We start from the raw sequence: 25,082 nt of genomic DNA, 5'->3' as shown, positions 1-25,082 counted from the left end.
TTGTTACATTCCTCCTTGATGTTTATTCAATATAAATGTAAAGAGGAAAAGAGATTTTCCTCAATGATACATGATTTAAGGAAGTTATTTACAGGAATGAAATTCAGATATCTGACATGTTTATCAGTAGCTACAAAGAGAGACGCCCAGTCGGGTATTTGAAGTTCTCCTCCAGTTACTATCTCACGCCTTGGGGCATTCTTCGGTACACAGCAGTTTGGGTTCAGGTCTTTGAACAAAGCCACATAATAGCCATCACACTACACCTTACAGATGCTTAATGTCTTCCTCATGTCTAATGTGCCCAGAAAATGTATTCTTAAAGAAAAAGCCCCACACAATTAGTGTATAAGGCTGTTAGACTACATCTCTCCTAAGAAGATTCAAATACAAATGAGAAAGAAACATTATTAATACAAAAAGAGGTGAATATTCCAACTCAGCACGTGGAATCAAATCTTAAAGAGAATGAAGAAGGGAGTAAGGCACAGCAGGACCAGATTAGTATTTTCTTCAAGAACTATATCAATGTATTTATATGATTTTTCCTTCCTTTTAACATTATATAAATGGATTCCTTTACATTGCAATATGGAAGAGGCACAGACTGTAAAAAACCCTGAAAGATTAGCATAAAGTTTTTCAAAACCATGTAAAGAAGGCACATGACTGTGTCAAGATTCCAGTAAAGTCCATACCTGCTTGTAAGTAAAACTTCAGAGAAAATGTATGACTGCAACTGGGACTAATACACAGATCTGGCTAACATCCAGTTAGTACATAAGAAGCTCAAGAACAGTGCCCCCATACTTTGGAGCTAAGACTGCCACTGGAATTAATACACTTATCAAATGAAAGTAGGAAGAATCAAACAGAATCTATTAAATCTGGCAATGTGGAAGACATACAGCCCAATTCATGTTAGAGACATCTATAAAAATGAATGCATCAGCTGACCGTGTAGAGGAAGCGAAAGGACCCAAACTGTTCAAAAATACTTGTAGCTCTTCGTGAGGAAGTAGGCGCCTTACTGAATGCCTTGTTACTACACTACGGTTCAGTGACACTGGTTATCAAGCTCATAGGTCAACTCTTCTTCATTATTATCTGCTCAAAATTTTCCATTTGCAAAATTTGATTATCCATAGAGACTTCTCCCAAAGAAATCCCAAAGAAGGAATGTGATGAGCACCCTGACATAAGGAACTGGCTCTGTCCTCTACCACTGCCTTCGGCATTAAGAGATTTGAGTTGGGCATCTGGGTTTGGCCCTCACTGCTGCTACCTGCAGCGTTCACAGACGTGCCTGATCAAGAGGGTTCGTGTGAAGTTACTGAAAGGGTAAGGTCAGGATGAGGTATAAATTCTATCCTAGGAAATCCTGCCTGAGTGGGTAGTTTCTTCCTCTCTCACTATTTTGATACAGGATCACAACAGGGTCTGCGTGCTTTTAGATACAACGTCTGTGATTAAAGAAATTGCTATAACATAGAGCAAGCTATAGGGACTGGAACTGAATCAGCACCGACTCCATGACAAAACTGGGAAGCTCATCTAAACAACGAAGCTCCAATAGATATTTATTCACTGTGATTCTAGCAAGAGAAGGCAGAAGAGGCAACCGATCAATCAGATATGCAGCTACTTGTAAGAAACACTATTCATTCTGGTATCTTAACTATGACTTTCTAATGATCAGAGCCAGGTCAACTGGGGTCCTTTCATTTTTATCTCAAAACTTGTGACGAAAGATCATTAAAGGGCATGTGACAAAATGCTTGTTTAAGGCCCTATTTCTGCTACACCCAATTTCAAGCCAACAAAAAATAAGATTAAAAATAGGACAAAAATGTCAAGTAAAGCAAGGGGAAAAAAGGGATTCTGAATTTCCTATCAACTTTGTTATACTTTCTGCTGTAACGAGAACTTTTCTGAGCACAGAAATATTTAGTGTACTTAAGCATAGTATTTCAAGAACGCATTTCTAAAAATAAAAATTAAGCCTTTGACAGCTTTTCAATTATTTTAGGTTTTAAATTGAGATGAACCATCAGGCACATGACTAAGATAGCAATTCTGGTAATTGCTGGATGATGCAGGCACCTGTGTAGCTGGGGCTGCAAAGGAATTTTTATTAGGTTGACAGAAAACAGTTGAAATCATTTTCTGAATTTCAACCAATTTAAATGAATTATCTGACCTACGTTATCCTAAATTTCTCAATGCAGCTGCCAGAAATCTCTTTTCCAAATGGAACAACAGATGGTTTTGAACAATACTGCAAGACAGCAATGCTCAGTTTTTCCAAAGTGTTTTCCTCTTGCCAAAATTATAAACATGATTGAGAAAATAATATTCAGATTTTTCTGAAAGACTATGCTATTTTCAGAGTAAAAAGCAAAATTTAATATCCTAATGAATTTTTTTAGCATATTTGCTAGTTTTTATTTATCTGAAACAACACATGGAAGAGTGTAACCTAGCCTCGTTTTGCAGTAATATTAATCCCACAGAGCTTGCAAGCGCTTCAAAATGCTTCTCTCCATGTGATCATTTCCTGCTCACAGCATGCAGTTAGTGCAAAACTCTAGCACTCTAGGAGGATTAGACAAATGGGCAATTAAGCCTGATGTGAGAGATACTTTAAACTTTTAAACCTTTGTAAATAATTGAAAAACAGCTCATTCCTTCAAACATCATCATGAGCAAAAGAAATATAGCCAATTCGAATGAGGCTAACCCCCAGAGAAGCTTAACCTTTCAGATGAAATCATCTCGAGTTCCTTCGACTGTTCTTGGCAGATGACTCAGCTTCATACTCAGTGATTTAATCAAGAATCTACAAGTCTGGACCCTCCTTCCTTTCCTAGTCACTTTCTCCAGGGCTGTGCAATGATGTGTGTGCTCTGGGTCTGGACTGTCTGTCCTGGTACCTACTCACAACCTGGGAGATTCTGAGCAGGGCAATCTAAACTCAACCTCAGATTCCATTTTCAAAATGCTAATACTGACCTTATAGGGTAGCTGCAGACTTAATACACTTAACATACACAAAGAACTTCAAACACACCAGGTATACAGTAAGTGCTCGGTAAGTGTGGGGCTTCCCTGGTGGCTCAGATGGTAAAGAACCTTCCTGCAAAGCAGGAGACCCAGGTTCAATCCCTGGGTTGGAAAGATTCCCTGGAGAAGAGAGTGGTAACCCAATCCAGTATTCTTGCCCGGAGAATTCTATGGACAGAGGAGCCTGGTGGGCTACAGTCCATGGGGTAACAAAGAGTCAGACACGACTGAATGACTAACAGAGTAAGTGTAGCTGTTTTTATCACCCCTTTTCTCTGGTCTTGGCCAAAGAAATGTCTGTAATGCTTAGACCACTTCAAGGTCCAGACCTCTGTCACTGTCCTACATTCTTAGGCTCACGCTCACCCTGGACCTTGCCCCTTTGTCCACAAACATGTTGCCTCTCCTGCTTGTAAGCAAACTGCTCACAAGCACAAAACAAAACAATAAAAAACTTCACATGATGCAGCCAGCACCCTTCTTAGCCATTTCATTCTTTCATACAAAACATACTTTTTAAACTACTACTCATTTCCTCCACTTTCTCACCATCTAGTCCGACCTTTTGCATTTTCACTCCTGAAGCTGCCTTCTCCACCATCACCTAATCACTGAATCCAGCAGCCTTTTCTCAGTCCTATTTCTCAACCTTCCTGCAACAACTGATGGGATCTCCTTCCTTATAAAAGCTGTTCTGCTTGCCTGCCCTCACCTAAGTCTCCCTCCCTGTCTAACTACCATGTCTCTGCCTTAGCTGGCTTCTTTTCCTACAGCTTCCATCTAAACGTATACCTACAACAGTTCTGCCCTCAGCCTTGCATTCTTCCCGCATTCTTCCACACTTGCTCCATTCCTATCATCTCACTATCAAGGGATTCCACCCCCAAACCCTATTGTTTAACCTCCAAATTGCCACCTCTAGTTTCCTGCCCTTCCCAGTGTGCAAGATGTCTATCTGGTTGTTCCACCCGCATCTCAAACTTACCGTGTTCTGCATCAAATCCATCTTTTCCTTCTTAATATTTCCACTTTGGTTAATGAAGGGGATGATCATTCTTTGAACTACCAAGGCCAGGACGTCTGAATCATCTTTAACCTCCTCCCTCCCTAAAGCTCATCACAGACAGGACAGCGCTAACGTGCAGCACTCTGGAGACAGACAGTGCAAATGTCTATCCTGACTCTTCACTTCCTGCTGGTGAGACCCAGAGCAAGTCCGTGGGCTTCAGTGTGGCATCCAGGCAGCTTGTGCAGTTTACATGAGAAAACGTATATGAGGGCATGGAGCATGACCATCTGGCAAGCCATAATGATGATGACAAAGAGAAGGAATCTCAGTAGCCTCAGCGACCCTCTCATTGGTCCCTCACTCCCACGACATCTCACATACACTTTACATTGTCTCACATGAATGTAAACTCACAAGGCAGGCTTGGTTATCAGTGCCTAAGTGCTTTGAATTTCCATTAACCTCAACCAAGGCAATCTCAATCAAGTTGGGGCACACATCAAGACACACATCAATGTGCTTTTCTCTCCTAGCATCCTAAATAAGATAGATGCTTGTTATATAAAAGCATCCATAATAAATAAATAAATAAAACTTTGCAAAAATTCAGGAATTGACCTTATTTGAACCCAATTTCAAATAACATTCTGCAAGCCATATGGTTTGAAATTAAAACCATTCTCCATTTCTAATAACGCAGAGTACGTTATCAGTAACAAGCTATAAAATCTTTGTTGTTAGTACTCGAACCACACCACCACCTTGCAATCCCCTGTCCACACTTCCCCAGGAACCAAAAACTAAATTTAATTTTGACTTAAGAAAGATGTAAAGATTATAACAATTATTGGGAAAATATCAGAATCATTTAATGTGTTACAAAATCAATACAATGTTATCATCTGCTCTGTGTTATCAGTGAATTTCTAGCCTTGCAAGAAAATAGGATTAGATTTTTTTATAAATGTCCATATAAATATTTACCACATTTAATTAAAGGTCTGGGGACCACTACCCACAGCAGCAGCTGCCCTGAGAGAAGCATATCTACGTCTTAATTAGGTGCCTCTGGTTAGTCATTTCTACAAAAGAGGAGGAGGAGGAGGAGGAGGAGGATTACCGCTAAGGACTGCAGCTCTCTGGTTTCTTCCTCTGCAGCTGAAGCATGATAAGACAGAACCTATGGGGTGAGAACAGAAGGAATGCATGTTAGACAAGAGAGGAACACCCAACACAGACCACAACTTCAAGCCTGGGATTCTCCTAAGCCTTCCTGCAGAGGTATCTAGACTCCTCAGAACATTGTATTTTCTTTTCTGCTTTCTTCAACAGAGAGAAAATCTCAGGTTTTTATTCAAATGCTTCTTATGGAAACAGAAAGTTATACTCCCTGTGTTCAAAGAAAACTGTCACTTTTCCTCTGACAACGTTGATACAACAAACACGTTATTTATAAGTCACACTATCAGCTCAAACTTGGCAGAAAATTCTGTGTTGCTTTTCTTAAACAAAAATACTGACTTTAGTTATTTTACTGGTGTACTGAATCAAGATAAAAGACTTCTGCATAAGCTGACATTTTAATGTCGATATTTAGGAAGAAAGCAGTCTGGAAGTGGCTCTTGGATGAGGCCTGTAACCACTGCAGAATTCGTAAGGAAAAACTGCATAGCAGAGAGATAAATGTCAGACAGATTTAAGGATACTTTTCCACTCGTAGAATTCAAGAACTGAGAAGAGCAGAAGTGGCCTATAAATTCATCTGTTAACAGCACAGGACACCTAGGCTCAGGGATTCTCATCATCTGGCTGTGAGCTCACACCCAGTGAGAAGAGGGCCTGGGACCCAGCTTTCATCTCCTAGTCTTGTACACTTTTCACCATCCTAGTGGAGTTACAAAGATAGTAAGGCAGATTTACTATCTTCCTATAACTTAACATGTGAATCATTAATTCCCATTTTCAAAACCAATAACTCCAAATGATGGGATAATATTTTAGATGTTCTTCTAAAGCATGGTAGTGATTATATGTTAAATTGTTTATCATATTAAATATTTTTAAAAGTTCCTTTTTGACAGAGTTAACACAGATTTACTAAAATCTCTTAAAGTTTTAGGGTCAGTGATAAAAAGGTACCTCATTTTCAGACTTTAAATGGCAAGTCAAGTAATTCAGTGGCCCAAACCAGCTTTCCTTAACTAGTTTTTAAAATTGTAAGCAATTACAAATCTAAAGCCAAATGGTAAATATGCCTATGTACTGTGATTCAGAATATTACACTATGGTAATACATGTGACTTGTCTTACTGTTTGAAGCATTAATCACTAGGAAACCTAAGGAACCGCAGAGCTGCTGTTTCCCGCTGCCGTGAAGTTGACGGGTCACAGCTAACCTGCCGTTGACACTAGGGAGGTGGTTTGTTGAGGAAGGCTAAGACGGCGACCCTGAACTAGTCTACTATAAACCAATGCAATGCAACATGGACAAATGAATAAAGGAATAATATGACATGCTAAGTTTAAAAAATTAATTTTGCCACACACTGAAGATAAAAATAGCACCACACTCATTGTGTTGTAAGGATTAACTTTTGTTAATGCATGTTAGAACACAGAGTAAGCCTTTGATAAAGGTTAGCTATTTACTGTTGTTTTACTGTCATTATACTGATGTCTTCTAGGTGAAAATAATTCCCTGTCATAAGAAAACATAAGGCATTTATGTCCCTGGGTTTTATCCAATGCCTTGGGAGAAAATTTTTTCAAGGTTAACTTGGTGATCACAGATACGATTTCCTATAATGAATTGAAATTGGAAAATGGGTATACTAAGTGAAAGTAGAAGTACTCATTTTTAACTGAAATAAAACTATAGTGTAAAAATAGAAGCAAATCTCAACGGAGAAAATATTCAGAAAGTTTGAACAAAATTATACCTGGGATTTGTCTCAAAGTAATCAGTGGATTAATAAGGAAGAAGAGTGCAGAGAAGTGGGCTAGAGTATGGATGGAATGATAGTAGCCACAGGTCAACTGAGGACAGCTAATGAAGACATGGGGGCTCCTTAGCTATCCTCTCTACTTCAGCATTATGTTTGAAATTTTCCAAATAGGAAGTATGTTTAAAAAGAGATTAATTTCTAATTGATAGCTGGCTTAGAGTCAATTCTTCAGTAGTCATGGAAACAGTAAAAAATTGTATTAAAAATTGTATATATGTATATGTATGCATACATTTAATTTAAAATATATGTATACTTGTGTGTGTGTGTATTTGAAACAGATTTCTACTGATTTCTAATCCAAAGTCTCTTATATTAGTACTTTACTAAAACTATTTAGAGTTTTATATTCACATTAGAAAGTATACCATCTTGGTTACTGGTAAATCTTGACTTACATATCTTTCTAGCTCTTATTTATTAAGGGGTGGAGGAAAAGTTACAATCCATAACTCAAACATTGATTCCTACTGATCTCTACTGGCTAAAAGTAGGCAAACACTAAAATATATTTCACACCAGTGTGTGAATGACTAAGGAATGCCCTTTCTGAAGTCTAATTCCCTAGACTGGTCTATGATGTAAGAAATTTCCATCTTACACAAAGTGTTTTCAGGGAGTCAGTGAGACACATCTGGAGAAGGCTGGCCCAGGTGGGTAGACGCAATCTGCTTGGGAGGGAGTCAGGTTTGAGGCCAGTCCCCAGGCCAGTAGTTCACACTCAGAATCACCTGGTCGGGGGTAAAGCGGGGCTGTGCTGGTAGTAACACTGATTCCCAGCCTCCACCCAGGACTTACTGAATCAGAATTTTCTCAAGATCCACAAATCTGTAATTTGGAAGTTTTCCCTTTTCCTCATTTCTGATTCTAAGTGCTTGTGATATCTGGTTTTGTTTTTTTGCTGTGTGAATACAGCTGCTCACGAGGAGAGATAGGGAGGCTCAGGCAATGGAGAAAGGACAGGGCACGGAGGACTATCATCAGTGTGAGCGGCTCCTCACTAAGGTCTAAGGACCGCTTTCGGCCGAGAAAGCAGAGGACAGAAGGGACCCGGGGCCTGAGCTTTGATGTGGTCGTATGACCTTCGACAAGTTTCTAAAGTATGCTGGGCCTCAGTTTCCTCGGTTGTTTAAGTGAGGAGAGAGGAAGCACGTGGTTCTCGTATGGTCGCAGTGACGTCACAGACACCGAGCGCTGCCGCAGGGAGGGGTCGGGCGAGAGTGCTCGCAGGGAGCCTGAGGCGTCCTGCAGGGGCAGCCCACCTCTAACGTGACCATTTGCTTGGCCATGGCTCTCTCCACTGCTTCGTACATCTGTGTGTTCTGGATCCCCAAGCCACAAAAGATGACGAAAGCTTCCAGAAACTGTTCATCGTTGCGGTTGAAAGCCTTAACTTTGCCAGTGGTTTCCTCCATCTTATTAACAAGTTGGCAAACCCCTATAATAATCCAAGAAATTGAACAAATGTTACTAGTCATAATCACAACATGCACTGACTTTAACACAGACCCCCAGAGGTCTAGGGCTTTTCTCTTAGGAATGCTTGCCATCTCCAAATACGCAAACGGATCCTCACAAATATAAGCTAGAACAATGAACTGAGTTAATTTACATGCAAACTCATTTCACACAGTCCTAAATGTATGTTGTCTATGTTCAAAAAAATCCTAGAGTACTATTTTCTTCCAGATACTGTCACGAATTTTATATCAGTTGAATCCCCAAAGACAATTTGTCCTTTGGAGACTAATTGGATTTTTGTACTCTTGCCAAGAGAACAATTTTGATGCACATCAGAATTTTGGGTCACCCAGGCTGCCTTTCCTTACTGAGAAATCAGAAGCTAAAAAACACAATTATCCACAAAATAGAATGTAGGAAACAGTTCACAGAGACAGTCTCAAATTTCAAATATGTACCTCTGCATCCAGGAGAGTATTTCCAATCATTTTTGATACTGCAAATACATGCACGTAGAGATGACTATTTACTTAGGTCTAAGAGCAGAATTAATCTTTGAAGAAAATCATAACCTAACCTCCCAAGTCCTGGCCTTTCTTAGAAAGTCAAACACATGGTATATATAAATGGAAGACGATGTCAAATCTTAACTGAACTCATTCTACGGGGCTCTGATCCCAAGGGGTCTCTGCGAGGAGTCTGATGACCTTGTACCTCTGGGGAACAGTGTTTCTAACGTCCTATCTCTTCTGCCTCTAACGTAACACAGACCCCCATCGCGTGCCCACTGCAGAGTAGGTGTGGTGCTCCGTGCTTCAGGACACACATGGACTCTGGTCTGTATGACTTACACTGAGAAAGGTGCTCACACCCACTTTACAGATGAAGACAGAATCTCAGGAAGGTTAAGTCATGTGCTCCAGGGTGCTTACGTTTAAAACTGAAACCCCAGCTCAGCTTAGCCTCAAAGACCAGATTATTACCATGCAGCTGCCCTGTGCCTTTTACCCGTCTGATGACTGTTGGCAGTTTCTTGACCCACACCTTATTCTTGCTCACCCACACCTCTGCCTATAGTTTTCTGCTGGTCCCAGTCTCTTTCCTGTTACCCAGGAGATCCCTACGTACCCTTCACAGGGAGCGCCCAGAGGCCTCCCACTTCCCCAGGGGAGGCAGACACCTCTCCTAGCTCCTTAACTTTATCACCTGGAGGATCATGGGGAGCTTTATTTCTGTCTCTCTTTCTAGACTGTACATATCTCGGTCTTAAGAGATTTTATTTGTCAGTTACACTTCCTCAGCTAGCCAGGCCTGGCACACAGCAGGACTCAAAAAATGTTAACCAAGTTAATGAAAGGATGCGAGACTGCAGTTCTGACCCAGTCTTGCCCATGAAGACTGTGGTTTGCTATCTCTTATTTCTTCCTGGAGCACAAAAGGATCTCAGAGAGTCTGAAATGATGCATAGTTGCACGTGTAGTTTTGATGTGCACTTTGTTTTTAACACTACTAATTATCTGTATCCTCCTTTTGCTCTTTGTTTGTGAGAGTTTTTCTATTTTAGACAGTAAAGCCATCCTTATTTATCAGTATTACCACTGCAGAGGTTACTTCTCTAACACTGATTCCATTATCAAGAAAAATTTAAAATTTGGACACTGCAAGTAAAAACCTTGAGTAAATGGCATTACTGCATTTACTCAAATAAATCAGCATTCGTCATTTTAAGACCACATACCATGTATAGTGCAAACAAAAGGGTTATGTCCTCCAACCTTTGTGAATCCCCAAATTATAAACATGGAACTGTTTATGAAGGCATCTGGCTATCTCCCACATCACATGTTCTTGAGAGTCATGCATTCCTTATCTTCATATCACAATGTAACTGCTTTTCAATTTTTACTAAGTTTTCTCCTGCTTGATGGCCACTTTTCATAAACAGGATTTTTCTTTTTGTCACTTCATAAGATTGACTGCATGTATGGAAAGGAAAAGACAAGCCAGTGAGGCTGAGATGTGGTCATCAGGCAGTCTGCTAGGCTTGGGACCGAGGTAAAGGAACTCTTTCCTGGACAACAGTTCAAATCATAAGCCTCAGTCAAGTCCTTGAATGAATACATTGTTGTTTAATCGCTCCGTTCAGTTCAGTCGCTCAGTCGTGTCCGAATCTTTGCAACCGCATGAATCTTAAGGCTCAATCAGGCTTGCCAGGCTCCTCTGTTCATGGGATTCTCCTGGCAAGAATACTGGAGTAGGTTGCCATTTCCTACTCCAAGGGATCTTCCCGACCCAGGGATGGAACCCGTGTCTTCTCCTGTGGCTCCTGCATTGCAGGCAGATTCTTTACTGTTGATCCGCCGAGGAAGCCCAGTAAGTGGTATTAATTAATACCTCAGGAATCGAAAGGTACTACAATGGCAAATTCAGCATACACACAGTGAGAGCTGGCTGTACCGACCACAGCTCAGGGCAGAACACCGAGCATGTGTCTGTGTCATGACCCGCCTCGACAGACAGGCAGACACAGAGTAACGCTCAGGGTAAGAAAAGGCGAGAGGGCAAGTGATCCCTTTAGGAATATACTTTGATTTTTCTCTGAAAGCAGTCACATTTATAGAGCATTCATGATAATCTCATTAATCTCTTTATACCCTTGATAAAATTTAACTCTATTAAACAGAAATACCTAAGTTGGAAAAAAATCTATGAAGAAGAAAAAGGTTTACAACAAACAGGGTTCTTTGAGAAAATGTAAAGCTTGGACCCATTTACAGATAGTTTGCACAATGTATTTCTTAAAGATGTGGAAGAGTGGATGAAGAGCATAGTAATGAAATTTAAAGCTGGTCATTTGAAATGCCACATCTACTAGCAAGTGATATAAAATCAGAAGCACTTATATATAAAAACAAAGTAGTTATTGCAGAACCAAAAATAAAATAAAATCACCAGCCAAAATCAATCACTATGTATAACCATAAAATAAAATATTCAAAAACATATTAGGTGAAAACCAAGAAGTAGCAGAGCTGGATAATAAAATATCAGTGCTACGTAATATTATTAGTTCACAAAGTACTTGTACAGACATTATTTCACATGCTTACAACAGCAGCTCTGAGAGCTAGTGGGCACTGAAGGCCTCTGGAAATTATGCTGAAGGGAACTGGGTAGTTTCTCAAATCATCCACTGAGGTTTCCTTTTCTGTAATTCCAGAGGTCAGATGTAGCAACCACAGTTTTCCTTCTGGCTTTGTGGCAGAGCAGGGCGTCAACTCTTACATTCTGCTTGTGGTCTCTCATGGCTCAGACAGTAAAGAATTGGCCTGCAATGCGGGAGACCTGCGTTGGATCCTTGGTCAGGAAAATCCCTTGGAGAAGGGAATGGTTATCCACTCCAGTATTCTTGCCTAGAGAATCCCATGGACAGAGGAGCCTGGCGGGTTACAGTCCATGGGGTCACACAGAGTCAGACACGACTGAGTGACTAACACATATACACACAAGACCTGCCCTTTTATACCCTTATGACCAACCTTGCAAAAAAAATCTTTTTTCACTTGTTATTTGCCAATTATCTTAATTTAGGAAGTTTTTCGCTGCAGAAAAGATTTAATTTCTCAAGTAAGTCATCTTTTAAGTTTTCAACTATAGTGTCTTGATTTTAAAAGAAGCTCCCTGTTTTAAAACTACATATAAACCAATATTTTCCTCTAGCACTTTTACAGATTCATTCTATCACATTTAATCTTTTAATTGTACTTAATCCCCCCCGAAATTGCTACTGGATTCTTATGAAACTTAGTTATTCATACTTTAATAATTTAAATTGTCACCTCAAAAAATAAATTCATATTATTTCAACAGTATGCTTTTTTCACATTTAAATTTTATGAAATCAATTTGCATTCTCATCAACTGCTTGTAATGGTGTAACAGAAATCATGTCTTTCTTTCTTTGAGGTACATAAAATGGTGTCTTTCAACCAATAACATCTTAGAAACAGAAATACAGTCTATTATATACCAACACAAATTATATTAGACTTGGGTCTGCATTTAGACTTTCTATTATGTTCCATCAATCTTGCCATCTTTTCGAGCACACATTTAATACTTTTAATTATGTTACTTATACAGCATTATTTTAATTTCTGATAAGACAATTCTCTATCCATCAACTCTGATTATTCTACACTATCCTTCCAGAAGAATTTTATAAATAATTCTTCTTATATGTTATCCTCCAGATGAATTTTTTATGTTAAGAACTCCCTTCCCCTTTAAGAAACAACCTTATCAGGACATGTATTAAAATTGAAATAAAACCTAATCTGCAAAAACTTAACATCTTAAAAAAAAATTCTTATCATCAGGAAATGTTTTGTCAGTTCATGTACTGAAGATTTTCAAGTTATCTAGTACAGTTTTATAGTTTTCCTCACATAGATGTTCCTATTTCTGACAAAGTTTATTCCTTGTTACTGTTGAAAATGGGATTTTTTTCCATTATTATTTTCCAACAAATTTGTTTTGCCATGTAAGCAAGTTATTTTCCTTTAACAATTTGAAAGCCAGGCACTTTTGCAACTCTCATTTGAGATAGCTACCTTTAGCTGATTCTCTTGGGTTTTTCCACTTAACAGTCATATCATGTTGTTAGTTACTTTGTTATTTCCTTTTCCATACTTCACCTTATTTCATCCTTTCCTGTCCTCTGGTTGCTTTGGTAAGAATTTACTTTGGGTAATGTTCTTTTTTTTTTTTAATGACTTAAAAAATATAACTTTTTCAACTACTTCCATGAGAAATTTTAAACTCTCCTTAGTATTGGTTATTACCAATTTTTATACAATTTGTTTCATCAAAACATACCACTTTTTTGGTACAGTGTATTATATAACATCTTTTAATATTTTTTCTGCATCTATAATTACATTTCTTTTCTTGTTCCATGAGATGGCTGGATGGCATCACTGACTCGATGGACGTGAGTCTGAGTGAACTCCGGGAGTTGGTGATGGACAGGGAGGCCTGGCGTGCTGCGATTCATGGGGTCGCAAAGAGTCAGACACGACTGAGCGACTGATCTGATCTATTTCCCTCATTATCTGTGTTGGATGTTTGTTTAGTGTTTGCCCATCATCTCATTGTACTATCCCTTTTCATTTCATAAATTTCTCTTTTCAATTTCTTTCCTCTGCTTTCTTTCTTCCTATTCATTTATTTATTTTGGGGGCAGTGTGGGGAGTGAGATGAACACTTAGTTGAAATAGTTTCATTATTTCCTGATTCAGTTCGGTTCAGTCGCTCAGTTGTGTCCGACTCTTTGTGACCCCATGAACCGCAGCACGCCAGAGCTCCCTGCCATTACCAACTCCAGAGTCTACTCAAATTCCTGTCCATCTAGTCAGTGATGCCATCCAGCCATCTCATCCTCTGTCGTCCCCTTCTCCTCCTGCCTTCAATCTTTCCCAGCATCAGGGTCTTTTCAAATGAGTCAGCTCTTCACATCAGGTGGCCAAAGTATTGAAGTTTCAGTTTCAACATCAGTCCTTCCAATGAATATTCATAACTGATTTCCTTGAGGGTGGACTGGTTGGATCTCCTTGCAGTCCAAGGGACTCTCAAGAGTCTTCTCCAACACCACAGTTCAAAAGCATCAATTCTTCGGTGCTCAGCTTTCTTTATAGTCCAACTCTCACATCCATACATGACCACTGGAAAAACCATAGCTTTGACTAGACAGACATTTGTTGGCAAAGTAATGTCTCTGCTTTTTAATAAGCTGTCTAGGTTGGTCATAACTTTCCTTCCAAGGAGGAAGTGTCTTTTAATTTCATGGCTGCAGTCACCATCTGCAGTGATTTTGGAGCCCAGAAAAATAAAGTCTGACACTGTTTCCACTGTTTCCCCATCTATTTCCCATGAAGTGATGGGACCAGATGCCATGATCTTCGTTTTCTGAATGTTGAGCTTTAGGCTATCTTTTTCACTCTCCTCTTTCACTTTCATCAAGCAGCTCTTTAGTTTATTATTTCCCAATGAAAATAGCAAAATATTTAAAACTCTACATCTCTGAGTACATTTTTGACCTTATACCTTGCATTTTTATATTAAATTGAGGTGACCACTAATTTTCTGAAATGCTATACTTTCATTTTGACTTTTGATTTCTTCTTTGACATTTGGGAGAATGTTTTCATTTCCTAAGTGAGCTTTTCCCTTCTAATTTATCCTTTTATTATGCATTTCTAGTTTTAATGCCCTGTGATCCATGACAGTAGTTTTCAATTCTACTTTCCAGAAATGACTAAGTTTATGTTGTATGTGTGTATTTGTAAATTTCTAATGGATATTTGAAAGGAATTTGTTTTTAAATTATGACATATAAAAGTAAATGTATGCCAATTAAATCATTTAATTTTTTATATTAATCAATTCTAATGTTTCCTTTTTTCCTATTTAGCATTTTATGAAAAATGTATTAAAGACTCTCACTATGACTACCATTTTGTCCACTTCTCTTTGTATTTTTAATAGCTTTGACTTTTATATATCAATGATGTTATTTACCTTATTAGAGGCATTTATGACAATTACACTTCCCTCTGTGAATTTAACTTATTCGATGCAAAGTGATTCTGTACATTATGCTCTTTTATCTTAAAATCTACCCTCTCTGATACTAATATTGTTATCTCTATTCAAATTTTGCCCATTTTGTGTACAGCGTGTTCTTATAAACAGTATATACTTCATATTAGTATCTTCTAGAAATTCCTCAATGTTGGTCGTCCAATAAAGGTAAGCTCTGTTTTCCAGGGCTACTATGCAGTTTCTCTTATTTTTCTATTTCTTCAATCAATTCTTGAAACTATAATCCTTATGTTTATTTTCATTCTGTAGATTTTCACTTTTATAATTTAAAGATATAATGCACTAGTTTTATTTTTTCTCTCTCATTTTCTTCCAATTATTACTGTCTCTACAGCCTTATTTTCCAGTGCTTCTTATCATTAAACACAATTTACAGTTCTCTAACTGGGAAAAACTGGATCCCGTAAGCAACACAGGCAACATGTACCACGTATGACGCTGCACAATGTAATTACGTTTGCGTTAGGAAAACCCTAGCAAATCTTTTTACAAACAACTGAATAGATTGCCAAATGATATAATTTAATATGAAAAAGAAAATTAAGTAGAAGTCGAATTTAAACTTAGATAATTTTACAGCATTTACTTATGCCTTGGAATCATATTGCCACACATAGATGAGCAAAGAATTGACAGTATGAGTTTAGAAAATACATTCAGTAAGAAATACATACTTCTCTCTCATACTTCACTGTGTCAAATAACATGTGGTGTAACACTATGACGTGCATCACTTTTTCACTAAAAGAAGAGACATAAATGTAAGTTATCTAAAGTGGAAATGTTCTCAACAACTTTTCCTTTTGGATGGGAATGGAACTGATTTCTTCAAAACATGCCCTGAAACTGACATGGAAAATAGGCATGAGTATTTCTGGTAAATATAAGAAAAAGACAAATGTAATCTAATAAATAGGGGAAATAATTGGTTAAAATAAATGAATGCTTCATGAGGAAAGGAGCTTCTTAATAGTGTTGGAAACAAAGTCGTGGAAACATTCTGTATCAGCCAGACCACTGAGCAAACATTAATGATACAACAGGCCCTGCACTCCTCTAATGTCTACAATTTCATCTAATTGTCAGTAATGGAAAAAAAGGAAGGAAAGAAAGATTACAAAAAACACATGGGCCCATCTGTCTTTCCGCATGTAACTCTGTAGGGATTATGTATTAGAATTACATAATAGCAAAATCTGGTCTGTGACATATAAGAAAAATTATTACAACCATGCTATTTTCCATGGTACATCTGTGAATATAAAGTTCACTTGAGAATTCAAATTCTCTGTTTCGTCACACTTACAGAACTCTGTCCCCACTTACAGAACAGTGGGGAACACTGAAAATTTTCCCTATTGGAATTACCTTGAACCCCCACCAGAAATCTCACTAGGGTATTTTTCTTTCTTCTAATTGGTAGGGAATTTTTCCTTCTCCAAAACAACATTTGCTTACTTTTGACTCTTGTTATCAAATAAGAATGACACAAAATATATGCAGACAGAAGTCTGATTACATTAGCTGGTACTGTTCATTTCTTGTTCACTTGTCTGGAACAATGACAGGACCATAGAAGGTGGATTCTGAAGGGATCTGAAGGGTGTGACTTAGTTGTATAAGGTGCCCATAACTGTTTACAAGGTTAAACGGAGAGTGGAACCACGTGGATATCCTGAGTCCTATTCCTATCCAGGGATCTCTGTGCTTCCTCAAATGACTCTTATTTATCACTTGTGTAAAGTGATGAAAAAGCCTGATTATAACTTCCTCCAGCCACTCCCCATTCCCAATTATTCCAAAGAGATGCTGCTGAGAAAAAGTGAAGACATGACTTAATGTGGCCAGCTGCCACTCTACCCTCCTTCTCACCAGAACATATTAGTATTAATAAATGGTGCATCACTTCTGGAATTCATTTCACATTTTCAAAGTCAAGGCAGCTTGTTGTAAGCTCTGCACTTCTATCAAAAAGCATAACATCTGCTATGTAGTTTGCACCTAACTCCCTAGGATATAAACTTTTAACTAAACATTTACTCAGTGTCATATCATAGGGCACCTCGGTCAGTTTTTTGGTCTCTGTTAGGGATCTGATCAGTGATACTCTTGAAAAGAGCTAATCCATGAGTTCACTAGCTTCTCCTTTTTTCTCTGAGAACTGAGAGGCGTGCAAGTGATGAACAGCCTTCAGGGAGTCACCAGGCTGTCTTCCAAGAGGCTGATGAGGCAATTTACCAGTGAGCCCAGCCCCAGAGGCTCGCAAAGCAGATTACCACACCGAGGACACCTCCTGCTCTCTGGGGTGCAGAACAGTACCTCAGCTCAGAGACTGACTTATAAAACCAGAATAGTATCAAGAAATGGGTACCAACAAGAACTGGATCTGCCTCAGGAATGCGAGTAGTGCACCTGTAACTCAGCCCACGACCTCAAGTCCAGGGGACTGATCTACGAAAAGGAACAACTGGCAAAGCGAGCCTTGCATTCGTGAGGCTAGGAAGGAGGCATTCTCCTCACATGAGTTAACGTATCTTGGAAAGTAAATAATCAGAACAAGGGAAGTCAGATTGGTGGGCTGTTTCAAGGTGTAAGTCGGTGTATCTGTCTCAAAGCAAGGATGCACACCAGGAGGAGAACTGGCATCACTGGGAAGTACGAGGACCACCTGTTGCATGCATGGCCACCCACGTGCTGGTCTCGCCAAGTGGTCAGAAGAGCCTGTACACTGACACAGCCTTCCACACCCATCTCCACGAAAGGGCCAAAGTTCCCAGACTACTGGACAGAACTGGAGAGGCGATTTTAGTACTGGTCTCCCCACTCCCCACTTTCATAAACAATACCTCCCTCCCCCACCTTTCTGACTGATACTCTTCTTTAATAAAATTACAGTCAAATCTTGGAACTAACCAGAAATTTTTTTCTGGAAACTGATTTTCAACCTGGAAACTAATCAGATTTTTTAAGGTAAATTTATACAGCTAAGTTTTGCACCATTAGGGTTTTTATTTAAAAGTTTTAACCTTTATTTCAATTTCTAGGGGGAATATTTAACAGTTCACGCTATTTTTACAGCATCAATCACACATGTGTTAGTCACTCAGTTGTGTCCAACTCTTTGTAACCCTACGGACTGGAGCCCGCCAGGCTCCTCTGTCCATGGCATTCTCCAAGCAAGAATACTGGAATGGGTTGCCATTCCCTTTTCCAGGGGATCTTCTTGACCCAAGGATTGAACCTGGGTCTCCTGCATTGCAGGTGGATTCTTCACCATCTGAACCACCAAGGAAGCCATAATTGGCATATAAATTTTCTTTTCGACTCTTAATATAACCTGCAGTGCCAAGAAACAAATATGTCAGTAACGGGAAACATCATCTCATTTTTCTGAGAATGCCTTCTTCCACCATTCCTGCAGTAGACATGTTTTACTAAACTTTATGTAAGCATGTAAACTCCCTGAGGCAGGGATTTTGACTTATTCACTGATTTATCCCGGGTGCCGAAAACATGGAGTATTCAATGAATATAATCTACAATCTAAACCACATATTCAAAAAAAGAAAAATCATAAACTAAGATGTGAGGCTTTAAAACAATATACATTATCAATTTGATATCCCTCAGTCTATTAACTTTCAACATGTCATTTTTAAACAAAACCTCTGTTGAAACAGGATTATAATTACAAAAGTATATCATATTTAACAAGATATTTAACAAATGTTTGTCGACATTTACCAAGGTAAAATTATTTCAAAATTCTTTTATCATTCCAATTTTCATCTTTTTTCCATATTTTAGTCCTTAAATTTACATTGGAAAGAAGTTTCTAGGAATATATGTTTTTCTTTAGTAAGTGCAGAGTGGAGGTCAATGAAAAGGCTTTACCTATCACTTTGTTCTTCTTTCCATTTTTTATAGGTGTACAAAGCAAACTTCTAATGCACTGCTGGTTTATATTTCCCATGTTTTCATTCTAAACAAAGAAACGAAAAGCAAAACAGCTAAATACTATGAACAGATTGTCTGCCCATTAGATGCTATACAAACCATACTGGACATATGAAGTTATTAATATGCTTATCTTTTATTAGCTGGAGATAACATCAGAGTGTAAAAAATGCACAAATTATAATGAAGTTCATATAAATGCAATAAAAAACAGTCTTTACTAAAAATAATAAATATCCTATGTTTAATTTTTTTCTTATTTTCCATTTTATTTACCTATATTTCTTTTATTTTCCATTTTAAAGTTTAAGCAGCTTACAGTAGTACTAAGCAAAATATTTACTGAGTTCCAACTATCCCTGTGTAGTATATGTCTCAAGTAACTTAATAAGAAGGGTAGAGATCAGAATCTTTACACCACCAAGGATTCTACATGTTACAAATGTCTCTTTCTTTAGTTTTACCACTGTTTCTATTGTCCATATTGCTACAGTCCTAAAAAGGTCTTCTAGATATGCAAATAACAAAGTCAAGGCAGCTGCCTCCAACTGCAATGCTTTTCTTAAGTCAGATGAGAGAACATATTAGAACCTAAAGTTTCCAATGTCTGAGAAACTGACCCTTGTAGGTGTGCTGTCAAGAAAAACAAATACTCATTGCTTTTTCAGAAGCTGTTCACTGTGGTAGATGACCAGTTACAGACACTCAAGCCATATGGAACTTAATATTTGAAGACAAACTCGGGAACTCTAGAAATACTATCTAAAGAGTGTCAATTGATATTACGTAGGTAACAGTAAAACTACCTCAAAGTTAATGATATTTCATTAATACATTTTTAAAAAACTGACAAAAAGTACAGAGAAAAATACGTAGGTATTGCTGACCACCTCTGAACAGATGTTCTGAGCTATTTTATTTCCCTTCCTCAGATCGGGACAAGCACAGATCACTTCCAAAGAGTCAATTCTGGAGCCGGTCCTTCGGTTAAGAGTAACTAGTACAGAGCAGGTCCGATAGAAAAGCAGCCGTCAAGCTCCAAGTCTAGAAGCAGGTTACTTACTGTCCAGGGAAATCTTTTGTCCTTACTGACGTCTGGGATATTAAGTGGTTCCATGGTATTTTTGACATACTGAGCATACATGTAATTGATTCTGTTTGCATCACGTTCCCTGTGGAAAGAACAGAGGTGAGTTCTTTCCATGTAGTGAAAACAAGCAGGCAAAACAGGCACATAGATGGTTATGAGAGAAACACAGCAGTCTGAAATTATGGAGCAAAGTGTACAGCTTAATTAGAAAATGAAGCTTTAAACATATTCGATGATGCACAACTTCAGTAGTTACTATAATTGAAATTTTTTGAAAAAACAAAGGCTCACAACTTTTCAGCTATCGAAAACAAGTTTAAAATGTCATTAAGTAATATTACCACTGTTAACGGTCATGTTGATTTTTGTGCCATTTAATGTGAAATCCATATGAATTTTCCTCTATGTCTTATTTTCTCATCAGATAATAGAATGTCTAAAGTCGAGTGTCTGTTTTTATTTCCTTATTTGTCTACTCATACCAAGAGAATAATCTTTTACACATTTTAGACCAAGAGAAAAATCGAGCAGGTCTAGAATTTTATTAAGTTTTTCTCTCTTCATTTTTCTGCTTTGAGGTGCTTTAAGACATGTATTTAAATGAAAAACAATGCTTTTGAGCTTACAATATTTTCCCAACTCTTTTTCCAGTTTCTTGCTTAACAGGTAGAACCTGTTAACCTGATGTCAGAGGGCTTGTAAGTATAATGCCAGTACCAGAGTTGGGAAAACAGAATAGAATATGCCTTTTCATTAGGAAACTTCCTACACTCCCTGGTGATGGGAATAAACTTGGCAAAGACGGTCAGGTTATGCAAATTTACTCCGTAAATTTCTGAAAGGATGTGCCTACAGTAACTGTAAGATCACTAACTGAAGAAATAGGAAAGCCTAATAGTGGGAAGAACTATACAAAAAATATCTTACTGACCCAGATAACCACGATGGTTACCTAGAGCCTAGAGCCAGACATCCTGGAATGTGAAGTCAAGTGCGTCTTAGGGAGCATCACTACAAACAAAGCTAGCGGAGGTGATGGAATTCCAGTTGAGCCATTTCAAATCCTAAAAGATGACGCTGTTAAAGTGCTGCACTCAATATGCCAGCAAGTTTGAAAAAATCTGCAGCAGCCACAGGACTGGAAAAGGTCAGTTTTCATTCCAATCCCAAAGAAAGGAAATGCCAAAGAATGCTCAAACTACCGCACAATTATACTCATCGCACACGCTAGCAAAGGAATGCTCAAAATTCTCCAAGCCGTGCTTCATGTGAACCATGAACTTTCAGATGTTCAAGCTGGATTTAGAAAAGGCAGAGGAACCAGAGATCAAATTGTCAACATCCTCTGGATCATTGAAAAAGCAAGAGAGTTCCAGAAAAACATCTACTTCTGCTTTACTGACTACGCCAAAGCCTTTGACTGTGTGGATCACAACAAACTAAAAAAGAGATGGGAATAGTAGACCACCTGACTTGCCTCCTGAGAAATCTGTATGCAGGTCAAGAAGCAACAGTTAGAACTGGACACGGAACAACAGACTGGTTCCAAATAGGGAAAGGAGTACATCAAGGCTGTTTACTGTCACCCTGATTATTTAACTTATATGCAGAGTACATCATGAGAAACACTGGGCTGGAAGAAGCACAAGCTGGAATCAAGATTGCCAGGAAAAATATCAATAACCTCAGATATGCAGATGACACCACCCTTATGGCAGAAGCGAAGAAGAACTAAAGAGCCTGTTGATGAAAGTGAAAGAGAAGAGTGAAAAAGTTAGCTTAAAGCTCAACATTCAGAAAACTAAGATCATGGCATCCAGTCCCATCACTTCATGGCAAATAGATGAGGAAGCAGTGGAAACAGTGGCTGACTTTATTTTCTTGGGCTCCAAAATTACTGCAGACGATGACTGCAGCCATGAAATTAAAAGATGCTTCCTCCTTGGAGAAAAGCTATGACCAACTAGACAGAATATTAAAAAGCAGAGACATTACTTGGCCAACAAAGGTCCATCTGGTCAAAGCTATGGTTTTTCCAATAGCCATGTATGGATGAGAGAGTTGGACTATAAAGAACGCTGAGTGCTGAAGAATTGATGCTTTTGAACTGTGGTGTTGGAGAAGTACTCAAGGTACTCTTGAGAGTACCTTGGACTGCAAGGAGATCCAACCAGTCCATCCTAAAGGAAATCAGTTCTGAATATTCATTGGAAGGACTGATGATGAAGACGAAACTTCAATACTTTGGCTACCTGATGCAAAGAACTGACTCATTTGAAAAGACTCATTCGATGCTGGGAAAGATTGAAGGCAGGAGGAGAAGGGGATGACAGAGGATAAGATGGTTGGATGGTTTCACCAACTCGATTGACATGAACTTGAACAGGCTTAAGGAGTTGGTGAAGGACAGGGAAGCCTCGTGTGCTGCAGTCCATGGGGTAGCAAAGGGTCAGACACGACTGAGCAACTGAACTGCCTGAACTGAATAGACGGAAACATTTCAAAATTAAGTGGTGTCTCAGGAAAACTGTCCACTTGCTCTGAGTTCTCAAGTTTCCAATCTTTTCCTATCTTCCTTCTCACTCAGCCTGTGCAAACTGCTTCTAGGACAGTGGTTTCAAATGGTGTTCTTGATCACTAGTGATACCACAAAGACTCTTGAAGTTGTGGCCTCATTCCTGGCCAAGATATTTTTGTCTTTCCTTCCTCTGATATGGCCAGAATATTGGAGTGGGTAGCCATTCTCTTCTTCTGGGTTCGAGAACCCAGATCGAGACCTGGGTTCAATCCCCGGGTTGGGAATATCCCCTGGAGAAGAGAATGGCTACCCACTGCAGTATTCTGGCCTGGAGAATTCCATGGACTCTATAGTCCATGGGGTCGCAATGAGTCAGACACGACTGAGTGACTTTCAGTTCTTTGATGTACACTTTAGGTTAAGTGTAACTGGCCAAGTCAGGTAATGAACTTATGTCCAGTACTATATACAACGGAAAAAGAAAGAAAGGGAAACGACCGTGGTAACAGAGGAATAGATGAATTTCAGACTGAACACTTCTGAGCCTAGACTGATAATCTGAGAAGGCATGAAAAATGTTAGAGACATTAGACCTAGGATACGCCTGGCTTCCTAATACTTTGTACATAATTACCTGGGGAGAATCCCAAGAAAAGGTTATGAGATAAGTGAAGGATTTTGGTTAACAAAACTATTTTAAAACAATAAATATTTCATAGAAAACAGAAGTCTCAGGAAAATAAAAGATGCTACAGTAAAGATAAGAAAAATGAAAAAGCATCTACAAAGAGAAAGGAGTACACTGGAAAAGGATTCCTTTGTCCAAACGTCTTTTACAATGATGATGATGATGATAACGACATATGACTTTTGTTATTATCATGATTTCAATAGAGGGAGCCAGATGAACCCAAATACTTAAGCAGTCCGATGTCAGAGTCTACACTCTCATACTCTGTGTCTACCATTTTTTAAAGGAGTACAAATCTTTTTACTATTTTACAAATAGTAGGTGTTCCTGCATTTAAATATGTTTCCCAATGTAATTATAATTAACAAGTAGTATATATATTCCAAGAACATGAGCTTAAAGGATTAATTCCATGTGTTTGTCATTATGTGATAAAATATGCATTTAAAATTAACACGGGGCTCGCCTGGTGGCTCAGACAGTAAAGAATCCACCTGCAATGCGGGAGACCTGGGCTGGATCCCTGGATCAGGAAGATCCCCTGGAGGAGGGCATGGCGCCCACTCCAGTATTCTTGCTGGGAGAATCCCATGGACAGAGGAGCCTGGCGGGCTACAGTCCATAGGGTTGCAAAGAGCTGGTTACAACTGACTTTAGACTAAGCACAGCACAAAATTAACATGAAATTAACTAATTTGGAATTATAGCACTAAAACATCTATTTCTTAAAATTACGAACTTACAGAAATGGTATAACATCACATTCACTTTTCCTTCTAATTAGGTGGCTCTCTGAATTGAAGCACAGAAAACTCTGAAACCTCCCATCATCTGGAGATGACCTTCACTTCTCAATTTCTACAAACCCCAAGAGCTTACTGTGTTTGATCCCATCGATAATACAATTCTAATAATTATGTATAATGTTCACCTTCACTATTCTTTATTTGTATACTTAACATTTCAAAACTGTCTTCAATAAATTATTTTCTCTTTTAAAAGTTAATCAGATGGTTGGTTAGAAGAGTACTAAGTGAGCCATGCTTTTCCACTGACACATAATTGCCTAAAAAGAACGATTTGCTTATTGCTAACATCATCAAACTGCCAAGCATTTCATCTCATGAAAGAGGTTTGCATTGACAAAGTGTTTGTTTAATAATGAAAACTGGAAAGGCCTAAATTCTATCAATAAGAAATTTCAGAAATGTAATAAAGAATCTGCTAGCCAAGGGTCAGTATCAGCTAGTCCTTTTACAAAGCTAGTTACTAAACACCATTTTAGTTTTCATAAAATGAAGCCTGATATCTAATTTTTATTAAAATAAAAACATACATCACTATGAGGTCTTGTACTGCATCATTAGATTAAAAGCTAACTATTAGCTAATGTAAGGCACTGGTGTTAGATAATTTTCATTACTGTAAACTCGGTTAATGAATCAGTTAAAATGGTCCATGTAAAATTAGTCTTTTAAGGTAACCATACTGACATTTATCCTTTATAAAAAAATCTTTACACTAAGACTGTCTTGGAATACTTTTTAAAAGTGGAAAGATATATTTTCTTTTACAGAGAGGGAATGTGACATTCATTAGAAACAAAACAAGTATACAGTAGCACA

The 25,082-nt window shown here is 38.4% G+C and overlaps 1 protein-coding gene across 3 annotated transcripts in view; it reads right to left on the bottom strand.

Moving 5' to 3' along the window:
- Positions 1-25,082, bottom strand: part of PDE5A (phosphodiesterase 5A) — a 148,555-nt gene that overhangs the window by 48,517 nt on the left and 74,956 nt on the right. For all 3 annotated transcript variants that reach the window (NM_174417.2, XM_024993001.2, XM_024993002.2), the window contains 4 exon segments: positions 5,193-5,252; positions 8,340-8,515; positions 19,096-19,183; positions 20,222-20,330. In NM_174417.2, coding sequence (NP_776842.1) covers positions 5,193-5,252; positions 8,340-8,515; positions 19,096-19,183; positions 20,222-20,330 — 433 coding nt within the window.

Source organism: Bos taurus, chromosome 6 (assembly GCF_002263795.3).
Source record: "Bos taurus isolate L1 Dominette 01449 registration number 42190680 breed Hereford chromosome 6, ARS-UCD2.0, whole genome shotgun sequence".
Lineage (NCBI taxonomy): Eukaryota > Metazoa > Chordata > Mammalia > Artiodactyla > Bovidae > Bos > Bos taurus.
The sequence above is the reverse complement of the archived record's forward strand: the minus strand, read 5'-3'. Positions and strand labels throughout refer to the sequence as shown.